The sequence below is a fragment of the Lampetra planeri genome, chromosome 21 (assembly GCF_965212315.1).
Source record: "Lampetra planeri chromosome 21, kcLamPlan1.2.h2, whole genome shotgun sequence".
NCBI lineage: Eukaryota > Metazoa > Chordata > Hyperoartia > Petromyzontiformes > Petromyzontidae > Lampetra > Lampetra planeri.
Window position 1 is genome coordinate 10662365 of NC_136127.1, and position 14262 is coordinate 10676626.

Sequence of the window (14262 nt, forward strand, 5' to 3'; positions counted from 1 at the left end):
GAATGGCGGTTGTTGTTGTATCTGGAGAGTGGTGGAGCAGCGATTAGCGCGCTGCGTTACGAACTCGGCGACCCGAGTTCGATTACCGCTCACAGCCAACACCAGTGATGATCGTCTGAACCGGTCCTAGGCCTCCCTCTAGATCGACTCAGCCTCAAATGAGTACCTGGTACGATGTGTAAACATTGCCACTGGGGAGACAAAGGCGGCCGGGCGTGGTGTTAACCACCCACACCCCTCGTGTGCCGTGCCGGCCTTCATAGGTGCTCGCTAACAGCACTTGCCCCAACAGTCTGTTAAGGTTATACGGGGGATCTTTGTCTTTGTGCTGCTATTGGACGCCTGTGGAAAAGGGCTTCATAGCTCATCGGATTTCTCCAGCTTAAATAAAGATTCTGATTCTGATGCATTGTACATATGATATCGTACCGAACACATTAGACGTACTTATTATTTTACACCAGTTAATATAAAATATTATATACCCCCTATACACTAAACAAATTAGTATGTTATATGAGTTAATTAAAATGTAATTATTAAAAACTGAAATAATTTTAAAATATATTGCTGCCATGCACCCCCGGGGCGGGAATCGAACTCGTGGACCCCGGGAAAGGGGCGGGGCAAGGGAGGGGGAGAGGCTTGCCGGGGCCGACGTCACGCGGTCACGTGGCGCTCCTTCCACTACCGCACTGCGGAAAAACATGGCGCCCCGGGTGAGTGTTTGCTCAGCGCTCCTCTCGTTCCACAATTTAAGACTTTGTCACCTGTCAGAACGATCACATAACCATAATAATAATGCCATTTCGACTGAAATATACACACGTGAAAAAAATGTATTTGTCGCGGAGAGATCCGCTGGCCGGATCTGATCGGTTTGCTCGCGTTTGCTGACGTGCTTATGAATGGACCCCCCCCCCCCACCTCATTAATCGATCGCGATGTGCGAAATTTTAAATCGGCGCGTTGCTGTAATTAAACAATCAAAAACACCGATACTACAACATATTGTAACAACAGTCTGCCCCGGCAAGCAGCAGACCACGCTTTCCCACCTGATGACGGACGTTTCTGCTGCGCCCGAAACGTCGTTGATTTATTTCATTTCCTACTCTACGTGGCTTTACCGAAAGAACCAATGAGTATGGATTCCTGCAGCCGCTAAAGCTTCGAATCTAGATTGTAACAAGAGTAACTCAACGGCGAGTGTGTCCGCCCGCTGACGTGTTTTGAATGACAAACGACCTACAAGGCGCGCTATATGGATATAAATAATATAAACAGAAGAGAATAGAAGAGTGGGGGACGGTGCCACGTTCTATATCGCATAATGTGACGTGCCGGCCGCGGCGATGTGTACGGCCATACTTCACCACACCGGGCATTGCTCTCGTGTCGGCTTGTGAAGGAGAGGGGTGGTCCAAGGCCCGTTCGGATATCACTCGCCGCCGATGTTGACGTGGCGTGACAATGTAACAAGGATTAGCAATGTCCAGCCCTTTTTTAATTCCACTGCTGTCGGTCGTGGGAGCGGATTTGGGTGCGAGGGGGTGGTGTTTGACCATACTTCACCACTCTTGGTGGTGGTAAAGGTGGGTTGGTGGGGGGGAAATGGAAGCACAGTGCAGTGCACGTATCGATTTTTCCTGCAGTGACCTCTGCTGGTAGTAGAATCACGCATCAGCCTACAGCACCGTGTTGTATGCACTGTGGTGGCCGTGCCCATCCCCAAGTTAGGGTCCAAGATCGAGCGTATTACAGGTGGTTTGGGTCATAGGCATTGTTATTCCTGCATTTTCAGTGCGACTGTGGTCATCCAGAGCAGACCGTGCAACGTATCACGACGCAACGCCCCCCGATCCACAAATACCGAAAGACCCAAGATTACGAGATCCAAGAATATGAGACATCGACAGTGAAACACTCCGCTGCTCCTGACGCGGTTGTCTGGCTTGACCAGCCTGAATGTCGAATTGTAGTTATTTCTGTGCGTCTACGTCTGTTATACGAAATAAGTAGAAGGATACACAATAGATATGCCCCATGAATTACGTTGTTAGCTATTAGGTGTTGTCTACACCGCTAATTAAGGTGAGCCTCATGGAAATGGAGCAATGATGTCAGTTCAGATTTTGCCATCGCGGGACCATTGAGGATAACTACAGCATGGGAATACTTTCAACGATCAGTGGATAGAACATGGATAACATGATGAGAGTGAGGGTGGTGACGATGAGGCCATCAAACAGCAGTGGAGAGACCGGTGCTGTTGGAAGTGAGTCTTCATCCAGTAGTGAATAGACCATGGCTGTTGATTATTATTCTGAATGTCGTGCTCTGTATATCGAATGCAGTCTGACGATGTGAATGTTGTGCACATTTTTAACCAGCAGTCGATTGAGCATGGCAGATGTATGATGCTGATGATGTTTGTTGCTGCTGCTGTTGTTGTTCGCTTTGCCACAGGCGATGAAAGCGGCGAGATGCCCGACGGACGAGCTCTCCATCACGAACTGTGCGGTCGTCCACGAGTCTGACCTCAAGTCCATGTGAGTGAATCAAACGCAACGCTTCCACATCAGCAAAAGCGAGGGCATGCAGCGCCCGCATCATACTTTCGGTGCGAGACGTATCTCGGAATTGCTGTGGTTCACAGACCAATTGAACATTTCGATTTAAAGCTTTCGTGACTACAGGGATTCATTTTCTTGGTTCTTTCGGTAAAGTCACGCAGAAGGGAAGTAATAAAATAATAAAAATGAAACATAATAAAATAATTCTCACGACGTTTCGGCCACAACACAAGCAGCCGTCCTCAGGTGAGAATTATTTTATTATGTTTTATTTTTTATTATTTTATTACTTCCCTTCTACGTGACTTTACCGAAAGAACCAAGAAGAACAATTGAACATTCTCAGATTAACATAACCCATTGTTATTAATATGATCACATTAACCCCTTTCTGATATTTGCACCTGATAGGCTCACAGTGATGCGATCACCTTACTCTTATTTCAGACCGGAAACAGGAAGACTTCTTCACATTCTGGCAAAACGCCTGATGAAGCTGGTTGTAATCACCAGCGAAACGTCACAGTACTCGAATTGTAAATGTTGTGGGTTTACTCTCCAACACACCGGTTTGCTGAAGTAGTTACTAAATTACACGTTTTGTTAACGTGACAAACCTTACTAATTGGCTGTGTCAGGTGGTAGTGGGCTAACGACACGTATTTATATTCTTGGTTATATAAATATAAAACAATAAAAATTCTCACGACGTTTCGACTGCAATACACGCAATAGACACATATTTACGCGATCTAACCCAAAAAAACCTTATTATGACTAATATTGGTCGCGAAAGCCTGTTAAATCCAGTAAAATCTGCCGGTACGGGACGATGTTGCTATGCGGTATTACCTGGTTAGGAAATCTGCTTTTAATATTTTCGAATTTTGCCTATGTTGGACCGTGACTCCAGCACACGTGTGAATGATGCTACAGGGTCTTTAACGTCCACTATGTGACCTGCCCATGAAGTGTCTCTTTGAAGTGTCATTCGCATGTCTACCACAATCTGATCTCGGTTCCCTCCCTGGCCTGGACAAGAAATCTTCACACATTCTCGATCCACTCATTTCTTTATTTGCATAGCAGCTTCAGATGTGGTCCCATTTAGGTGCTTTATGATTCCAACTTGTACCGATTGATTCCATGCCGACGGATGTAATTCCATCCGCAGTATTCAGGCCTTTTTAAACACAAAATTGTAGTAAAAACACAACAATGCCTGCAGTGGAAGCAAAACGTATCTGGCAAAATAAAAGTGGAAGTCAGAGCTCTTAGCTCAGACAATTTCTGAATATTTTTGCTGTTTTTTTTATACTATATCACCTGGTCAGAGAGCAGCTCACAATCGGAAAATTCAGATCCTAGCTGGCGGGTTACTCAGCCCATCATCTCAATCACATCAGTATCACTTTACGGAGAAGTCAACATTGGTTGTCCTACGGATAGACTCGCCCCCACCATATGAATGTGGAATTTCCACGACTGGCGCAGGGCTGTTTACAGAAAACGATCATCGCCTCGATGCTCATTTGAGCAGGATATCACTTGAACGTTTGTTCACGCTTCCTGTTTCTCTTCTCAGTCACGTGGCGGTGATCACTGGCCCAGGGCAGCGCTACGTGTTCACGCTGAAGAGCCATCACTCTGTAGTGCCAGGGACCATCGCTTTCAGCCTACCCCAAGTAAGCGCCAGCACAGGCACTGGCGACCCCTCCCTCTCCAGCCCACGGGCAGGAGGGCGCTCAAGTTTTTCTCTGTCACGCGAACTCAAAGCTGATTCACAATCATTTATTTTTGGAGGGTTCGGCCACTGTGAATGATCTGACCAAATGTTGTGTCATTAAGGCCCCGCCAGCACCCGAAGCAGCCAAACAGATTAAACCGTTGCGCGTGCAAGCGTTTTTCGCGCTCATTGTTATTAAATCGGCTCGCGGGTAAGTTGAAGAACAATTCTCGCAACCAAATTTAGTCAATTGGGATACGACGTCTCATTTGATAGTACGTCAAACGTCATCGGGACAAGATCCAGGAAGTCATCAGGACAAGATCTGTGAATTAAACATTTTCTAAAACTAAGACTAAAGCTGCACGGCAAAATAACCATGTGGCTTAGTACGCATTAAATTTAAACGTAGCACATAATTCGTATGTTTATAACGTGTGAAATGCTCAGTACGCAGCTTATTTGAACACTGATTCCACCGGTCTTAAGTGGCTGTCCGCCAAAGCAGGAAGCTCGCTCACTCTGTGCGTTCATTTTGCGATAAATGGATCCATATTGCTTGTGTTGTGAGCAAGTGAGCTTTTATTTAGGACACTGCGCGCCATTGACAAGATGTGTAAGTTTTTCTACTCAGTAATTTTTGGACTTAACTTCACGTCCAAAACAATGATCCAGACTGCTATAATTTGTATCGAGCCACATGCAAAATTGTAATAATATTTATTGTCATTTGTTTCTTGTGGTTTTACAGAGGAAATGGGCGGGGTTGTCACTGGGACAAGATGTGCAAGGTATTCTCAATTTTTTTTTGTCCTCTGTAAAAACACCGAGCGGTTCAAGCGCTACGCTGTGAACCCGCCGACCTCAGTTTCGATTCCCTGTCGCGGCTGACTGACACGAGTGGCTTTCAGAACTAGTCTACATCAGGAGGTGCAAAATGAGACGAGAAAAATCTTGAGTCAAATCACAGTCCCGAACCGTGACAGCAAGAGGGGTGACTGGTCACGTGGAGTGTTGGACCTGGCCCAGCTGTAGTGCGTTCAGCAATTGTGGCAGAGGTTCGTGATTCGAACCCTCACGGACCACCCCGGTTAATGCTGTGGCTGTATATCAACTGTAAAATAACATGCACCATCTGCATCACAGTGGACATGAAAGAGCTCCATAACATCATTCGAAAAAGCCTAGGCCATTGCGTGCCTGCGTCATGGTGCAAATTTTGGAAGATGAGAAAAAAACTACTGGGAAATTACTTTATTGGAAAACACGTAGAAATCGACGCTCACCGTCCGCGAAAACCTAGCAGGATCCTCCGGAAAAAGAGTCTTGAGAATCTTTGAGTTTCTTCTTGTATATACAAGCCTTGTAATAATAACAGCAATAATAGCCGGCGTATTTCACATCACAGTCGGGACCCGGAAGAATCGGGATTTGTGGTGGCACGATGGTCAAAAGTGGTATCGTGATCCGGATTATACGCCAGTGCTTACAGGAGCTTAGCGTGGTCTTGTTGGGGGGCGTTCCCACCCCCAGAGAAACTTGGTGTGGAATAAAATCGATTATTGAGTTCGCGACACATGCGTGGAATTGTTTGTGAAAAATCAACTGGAATTTGGATTCCCGACCTTCCAGAAGGTGACAGCGTGACTGAGTAGGTCCTTGGTATGTCTCCACAGCTGCCTGCAATTAAACCCAGGTTCTCTCAAGTGGAGTGAGGTGATGATGGTCTCGACCCGATTGCCAAATAAATAAAATCGCACTAAAATTGGATTGAATTGAACGTGGCTAAATTCCAGTTCTTATAAATAAAAATGTTATTTATTTTACGTGTTGTGATATTCTTCATAGTGAGTGGGAAAGTGCTGCTGCTCAACTACTGTGCGGACTAGAGGTCACTTGAAGGGATCTCAGAAGTAGCCCTGTGATGTCTACTTCTGTGAGCCGTTGTCTACAACAGAGAGTTGCATTGCTCAGCGAGAAATCTGAATGGGTACTTCATCTCATGATGTTGATAATGCAATTCGGACTAAAAGTAAAAAAAAAGTATAAATATGTATGCCGACATTTCTGATCAGTAATCATTCACCATCACCACATTACCGCCCAGTCGGTAAATTATTGAAGAAGCGATTGTTGCAACCAGCAGTGCATCACGCACAAACGGCTCGGACTGCCCACTTGGAATATATTTCCACACCCGGCACACCGCATCCAGTATACCTCCAGTATGCAGCTCGCTATGGCTGTGGCTTCTAGTCACATGCCTCTTACTCCAGTTTATGAGCCACCCTGATCCTACGCGCCGCGAGTGTAATTTCCCTCCCTCCCCCTCTCCTCCCTCACCTCCCTCGCTCTCCTCTCCCCAGTGGAGCCGTTTGAGTTTGACAAAACCAAGAACAGCATCGGCACCATGACCATTGAGGTCGACTTCCTGCAGAAGAAGACGGCCGACTCGAATCCCTACGACTCGGACAAAATGGCCACGGACTTTGTTGGCCAGTTCATCAGCCAGTCGTTCAGCGTGGGCCAACAGGTGTGTGAGTGCGCGTGTGTGTGTGTGTGTGTTAGCGACAGCACTTGCCCCTACAGTCTGTTAAGGCTATACGGGGGATCTTTATCTTTGTGTGTGTGTGTTGTGGGCAGCGGTAGTGTAGCGGTCAGCACACTGACCTAAAAAACCCGGCGACCTGGATTCGATTACCGCTCACGGCCGACACCGGTGACTATTATCTAAACTGGACCTGCGCCTCCCCTAGGTTGACTCGGCCTAAAATGAGTTCCTGGCGCAGTGTGTAAACATCGCCACTGGGGAGACAAAGACGGCTGGGTGTGATGCTGGCTACCCAACTCCTCGTGTGCCATTCTGGCTTTCATAGATGCTCGCTAACAGCACTTGCCCCAACAGTCTGTTAAGGCTCCATGGGGGATCTTTGTTTCTGTGTGTGTTGGGGTTGTAGCGGATTAAGCTGTGGTTGCGGTCATAGCGTTTAAACACCAACCATGTTTTGAAATAAGCGTTGTTGCTATTTTGGCTCGTTTAAAAAAAAAACCTGAGCACTAAAAGTGACCGACGAACTCTGCTCACGTCAAGAGGTGCTTGGCGGATGATTACATCACAGCGTCGTGAGAGGTGGTGGCAGCCTGGGAGGAGGCCTTCATCCACCAGTGTATTGAGCGTGGCTGACGGTGGCGGCGATGATGAACGTGAGGCGTGCGCTTGCTGCTTGGTCTCGTCTCGGGGATAATTTGGCTCTGACCGTTCCCGTCTGTGCGTGATCACACTGCCGCCACCGTCGCTACCGACCGTCGCTGGGCGGCGGCGTTTACGAGCGGCGGCGCGCTGATTGATGCGTGCTGCTCGGCCACGAACGCGCGGTGCTGCTCTGCCTTTTGTTTGCTCTGCACGCGCGTAATTAACGACCACCTTAAACCCACCGTGCGTCCGCAGCTTGTGTTCAGCTTTGCCGGAAAGCTGTTTGGGCTGATAGTGAAGGGAATTGAGGCCGTGGACCCAAATATCCTCAAGGGCGATGCAACCAGCAGCAAACAAAACAAGGTGAGGTTCTTGTCTCTGTTAAGCAGGGGAGCGAAATCTGTAACAGTTGGGGCCCGATGTGGCCAGTGACTTCATTTCATGCAGTCCTTGGTCACGTGAGGCCTTCTGCTTTGAAACAGCTATTGAAATCCCAGAGTTGCCCGGTCGTACCGTGCGTTGTTCAGGGTGACGGCCGACGATCCGTTCCACGTCCTGGGGCCTTGCAAATTCAGCTCCTTTGTTCAGTATTCAGTTCCTGAAGAAGCTGCCAGCACATGGAGCAAAACGTCGGACATCGTGCCAAACAATGCCGCACAAATCAAAAAACGTCGTCGTGATATTAATCTGTGACTACCTGCAAATAATTTAGCTGCGTTAATCGTGCGCTATAGGTGAATATTTCCGAACCTGGCAACACTGTCTTGATAATTTATTGCATGCTTAAGTCACGTCTATCGTTGCAACGGACGTGTTGCGATTACAGAAGTGACAAGTCTGTGTGTGTGTGTGTTGACTTGTGGTTGGGGAGCGGAAGTGTAGCGGTTAGCGCGCTGCGCAACAAACCCAGCGACCCGAGTTCGATTCCCGCTCACGGCCAACACCAGTGACAATTATCTGAACCGGTCCTCGGCCTCCCCTAGGACGACTCAGCCTTAAATGAGTACCTGGTGCAGTGTGTAAACATCGCCACTGAGGAGACAAAGGTGTCCGGGCGTCGTGCTGGCCATCCACCCCCTCGTGTTCCAAGCTGGCCTTTATAGGTGCTTGCTAACAGCACTTGCCCCAACAGTTTTTGACGTGTAGTTAGCCCGCTAAAGGTCCTACGCGGCCCTCGGTAAGGAACCTCGTCCTTCCCGCTGCTCTACACCGTGCGCCTGAACCCACATTGACACCTCATCCTGGCCTGGGCAACCTCGATAATGACCAAAAAATACCTCCCTTCCCCCGTGACCCCCTCTCAAAATGAGAACTCACGAAACAATTACCCTACGACTGTAAACCGTGAACTCTGACCCACCAAACTATCGCCCCACTGAATATAAAACATTTCGACGACAGGCGTCCCAAGCGTGAACCCTGACCCCCAGCACCTGACCGCTGACTCCTGAACCGTAAAATATTTCCACCAATAAAAATAAAAATGCAAATCGTAATTTTAAAGGGCTAAAAGGACTCAATTGTGTGTGCGTAGCGCGCGGCTTCCACCGACTGGGCCGCCTCATGCCTCGTTAATGTCTCTGCGGAAGGTCGCCATCGCAGTTGTTGAACTCGGGGAACATTTTGCCAACTTAGATTTTCTTACGGCAGCGGACGGGACCGGCAGCTGTTGCCGGTGATGACCGCCAGCAATGATCGATTGCGCTGAAATTGCCACGGGGCGCGTCCATGGCCCTTGACAAAGTGCTTGTGATGTCCGCTCTGTGCTCAGATCCTGACGGGCGTCAGCTACCAGAACACGCAAGTGATCTTTGAGAAGGCGGAGAACTCGAATCTCAACTTGACGGGTGACGATGCCGCTGCGTCCTCTTGTCTCGCACAAATCATTCAGGATCCGTTCGCAGATCATTCAAAGAGCGGTTTGCTCGTTCATTCCCAGCCACGTCTTGCGCAATTTAATTTCGCACTTTCGTTCCCAGCCTTGGGCAGATGCATATGTACACGCGTCCGAGATAAAAGCTCTTAAATGACGAGTTGGAAGATGACGGCAAAGAATGAAATGGCCTTATCCAGAATGTAAATAACAGGCGTGTAGCGATGCATCGATTCGTCAGTTATAACCGATTCTTAACGCTCAGGATACTTGCATTGAATTACCTGTAAGGATTGATTGAGGTCAATCGCCACGTGCTGTGTGAAGTCACCCCGCAGACTATAACAGCCTGTTTTGTGCGTGGTTGCCCATCCGTCCAAGCAAAGAACTCGGAAGCTACCCTGGAGTAGCTTCAGATATGTGATGAATTCAGACGTGTAGCTCCCACATCTATGCTGTGTGCCTTGACCAACCGACTGACCAGCGTGGTGAAGTATGGTCAAACGAACCCCTGACCCGCACGGCACGTGGGAGACCCTCGTTTACATGTACATACATGTGATTAGCCCAAACGAGCTCTGACAAGCCTGGCCATTAAGGGGGGAGCCTCTATTCTGTTGGACTCCACGCTCAAGCATTCTAACACTAGCACACCTATTGTGCGGATACACAGCATCGTCTTGAAATGCTTTTTGTCGTCAAGCATTTGTTGTTCAGCCGTTAGTCGAGCATTAGTATGACTAAGCTGTGCGGTAAGTTTCATAGCGACGGGCAAGTGGACGGGGGTAACATTTCCCGAGCATAGCAAATAAGCGGTCGGCGAGCTCCATACAAACCGACAGCCAGCAGGTGTCAGCAGCCACCAGAGGCAGGAGCTGCGGGTTCGTCAAGTCACGCGTTTTCCCACCGCCGCAGTGGCCGAGAAATCAACTATTATTATTCTGTGCTTATTTTTCACTTGTCAGCAAACCTGTCGCCACTGTCCTTTTTTTTTTACTCAAATTAACTTTACAAATTGGCAATTATAATATTCGCCGTCATTGTGGCGTGTGCTTGCGCATTTCCCTGGCTGTGATTTGAGATCCTCGCTCGCCGTTTTTACGTTTTTTTTGCAGGAAAATCCAAAACCAAGCAGGGTCGGCAGTCGATCATCAACCCGGACTGGAACTTTGAGAAGATGGGAATCGGTGGTCTCGACCGGGAGTTCTCCGACATCTTCCGGCGGGCCTTCGCATCTCGCGTCTTCCCTCCCGACATCGTCGAGCAGATGGGTGAGTACCGGGATGAGTTGCGAGTGGAGCGTGTGCGCTCGTACGTCGTGGCCGCAGGGATTTGGGTTGCTCGTCTTGGCTGCGGGGATTTGGGTTGCACGTCGTGACTGCGTGGCTGCGGGAGGCCGCAGCGGTGGTTACCGGTGGTGAAGATGTCAACCCGAGTTCGATTCCCAGCCATGGCCGATATCTTTCAAGCGCGACACGAGAACCGGTCACCACCCCATGCTGAACAGCACGTGCGAGGTTTGCTCAAACAACTCCCGTGACCCGATATGTTCCGGCCTTCATCGGCAGCCTGCAAAGGCCTGTAAATTATTGATATATTTTTATAGAGTGTGCAGCGGTAATCCCAGTCAATGCCGTCAGTGTCACCACACCTCGCCCTTGCTTCCTTCTGATAGATTCCAGAGTTTGTTGAACGTTCAACGACCGGCCTTGTAGGTCTGCTCTTACAGCCTCGTCTCTGCCACCACCGTATGGTTCTCGGTCTTGCAGCTCATGCGCCCTACAATGACCGCTACTACAGTCTCAACACCTACATCTGCCTGTAGATCTTTCCCTTGTTGCCTGTCGGTACGTCCTGCAAGCACCAGTGGTATACAGTTTCAACCCCGCCATCTGACTTAGATCTTCTTCTCCTTTGTCGACTGTTGACCTATGGGGCGCCGCTTCAATGCGTCTTTCTCGGTAATTCGCCGTCCTTCGTCCTGGACCGCATCTCTAGCCATCGCCCGTCGGCATGTATGTATAATCATGGTGAACGTCTTTCTTACGCACCGTACGTAGCCACTCGTGCTAAACACAAAAAAGCAGCTTTGAAGAAATGAGTTTTCAATCCAGCGCATCGCTTGTGACGACGGGCGGCAGCAGCGTACGACGATACGCCGCGACTGTGGCGACAAGGGCACACCTGCGATCGGAAGGCTCGAAGGTGGGTGTTGGTGGACACCCTCCTCCGGGCCGACGATGGCGGCGCTTGTTGTAGGAGACGTCACATGTTGCCAGGTCGCTGACCCGTCTGTAAAGAGGTCGCGCACCTGCGCGTGCGTTGTCCTCGAGAAACTGTTGTTTCCTGCTGAGCGCAACAACACATCCCGTCATAATATATTTTACGGACAAATTGAGGCTTGCCCGTAGATAGATTTATTTCAATGTGTACTTGTTATCTCATTGGTAAAGGAATAAAGACAAAGATCCCCTGTATAGTCTTAACAGGCTGTTGGGGCAAGTGCTTGTTAGCGGGCGCCTTTGAAGTCCAGCACAGCACTCGAGAGGGTGGGTGGCCAGCACCATGCCTGGCTGCCTTTGTCTCCCAAGTGGTGATATTTACACATCACACCAAGTACTGAATCGACCTAGGGGAGACTCAGAACCAGTTCAGATAATCGTCACCGGTGTTGGTCATGAGCGGGAATCGAACTCGGGTCTCCCGTGTTCGTAGCGCAGCGCGCTAACTACTGCACCACCGCTCCCCACACACTGACATACACTCTGACAGACATGCACACACCCACATGTCTACCAGGAGCCGCCAGACCTTTGGAACAGGAAACTGCACCTGTGCACCCGGGATGACCCCCACCACTGCGCTTACCCCTCCCCACCCCTCCTACCATCCCCCATCACCCGCTCCCTTCCCTCCCATCACCCTGGCCACCACACCAGTTGCACCAGATGAGCAGGGGATGACAGAAGCCCCAAATTCAACTGCCCCATAATTGATATCGCTGTCATGATTAGCATCCTCGCTGCGCGCAGATTAAGGCAGGGGAGAGGCCACGGGGGATAAAGTCTCCTCTGTGCACCTGGATGATCAGGCAGCCACCAGTCCTACTCACCCACTCAACCACACAACCACCCACCGACTCGTTTAACCATCCACCCACCCAAACTTTAATTCAAATCCCCGACCAGCCACCCACCCCCCTACTCAAGCACCTACACAAGCACCTACTCAACCACCCACCCACTCATCCAAATACCAAACCAGCCACCCACCCACTCAGTCATCCACACAACCACCTATTCAACCACCCACTAATTCAAATACCCAACCAGTCGCACACCCACTCAATCACTCGCTCAACCACACAGCCACCCATCCAAACATGCAGCCACCCATCCAAACAAGCCACCCCACCCACCCCACTAACCCACCCACTAAACCAACTACTCACCTAGCCGCTTCACGTGGAGGGCCTTCTGCCAGCAGTGGCCTGAGCAAGAAACTTCAGGGCTGCACCTTTACCTTTTGTTTTTATTTGGAGCCCGTTTTGTCACGCATCCTTCAGATTTGTGCAGTCACCTGGCAACGCTTGTTTGGCATAGGTATGCGTGTGTGTGCACCGTCTGACTCTTGTCTGTCCGTGTGCGTACGTCTGTGTATGCGTGTGTGTGTCAGAGGGGCTAGGTGGGTTGTCTACGGCCACAGAGGCTCAGGGCTATCGATTAAAATGTCCAGTGGAGACGTGCCGTGGAAATTACAACTTATAAAAAAAAAACCCGGTTGTTTGCGCGGCCCATTGGGCGAAGCATGAACTCACAGTGCAGTGTTCTCCGCGTTGGCGTGGAGCCGTCTGCACTCTTTGATTTTCGTCGTGGCTAATTTGTTAATTGCCTAATTAAACTTGCGATTAGTTGTTTTTAATGTAATATGCTCACAGTTGGCACAAATAAGCGGGCATAATTTTTTTTGCGGATACTTTTACTTGCGTATGTTGACGTTGCAAGACGCTCATACGCCAATAACTTGTTCCGTGACAACGGCAAATGAATCTGTTTTGCCGTGATGAGTGTCTTTTGTGACCGATTGAATTCATAAATTCATTGGGTCCTTCCTGCTTAAATAAGTAAAGTCATTAAATCTATCCAATCTGCCTCATGTGAAATGTGTTCCAGTTGAAGGGAAGCGCCCAACATTTAAAGGTGTGATGTTGAATGTGTTGGGCTCAACCATGCAATTCAAATCTAAGTTGCAGAAACAATTTTTCTGTCATTGCTTAGATAAACTAATATTGTAGTAATAACAATTGATAACACTTTATTTACAAAAGAAGGGCCTCCCCCGAATCTCAAGAGCGTTTTTGTTATTTTTATCGGGAAGATCCCTGTGCATTGAGATGTTTATCTAAACTGCATTCGTGATTGTTTGGTACATGGGAGGAAGCTCTGCACAGATAGATTCAAAGAATCAATTTTTCTACTGCCATCTCCTGGTTACCTAACAGCCCATGCCGAAAACACGTGGTACTTCCAGGAAGCCTGCCACCCGAGTGTATGCAGGCCCAAACTCTGCTTAGCTTCCGAGATCCGGCGGCATCGCTCGCATTTCGGACGACCGATCATAACACTTTTTTGTACGTCTGCCCTGTCCACAGTGGCGACCGTTCGCACACTGAATCGAGAATGAGTTGATCGGTTTTGCGTTAGTAACAAAGGAAATCACGAAATTGATCGATTCAATCGGTGGTAATTTATTTATTAACCACATTATCTGGCTGGATATCTCTGCTCCGCAAAGCCAAAAGATCGCTCTCTTACATTGTCCCGACAAGCTTCGATAGGAGTCAGCCAGCTCGTCCAGATTTCTGGCATTTTTCAATGACAGACACCGCCGTGTC

At 48.9% G+C, this 14262-nt stretch overlaps 1 protein-coding gene across 1 annotated transcript in view; it reads left to right on the forward strand.

Moving 5' to 3' along the window:
* Window positions 1–648: 648 nt before the first annotated feature.
* The window catches only part of NSF (N-ethylmaleimide sensitive factor, vesicle fusing ATPase), a 48989-nt gene continuing 35375 nt past the window's right edge, over window positions 649–14262 (forward strand). The window contains exons 1-8 of the mRNA XM_078603962.1: window positions 649–719; window positions 2470–2552; window positions 4162–4261; window positions 5054–5093; window positions 6669–6835; window positions 7751–7858; window positions 9267–9342; window positions 10484–10639. Of these exons, the coding sequence (XP_078460088.1) occupies window positions 708–719; window positions 2470–2552; window positions 4162–4261; window positions 5054–5093; window positions 6669–6835; window positions 7751–7858; window positions 9267–9342; window positions 10484–10639 (742 nt within the window). The 5' untranslated portion in view covers window positions 649–707. The remainder of the gene's footprint in view (window positions 720–2469; window positions 2553–4161; window positions 4262–5053; window positions 5094–6668; window positions 6836–7750; window positions 7859–9266; window positions 9343–10483; window positions 10640–14262) is intronic.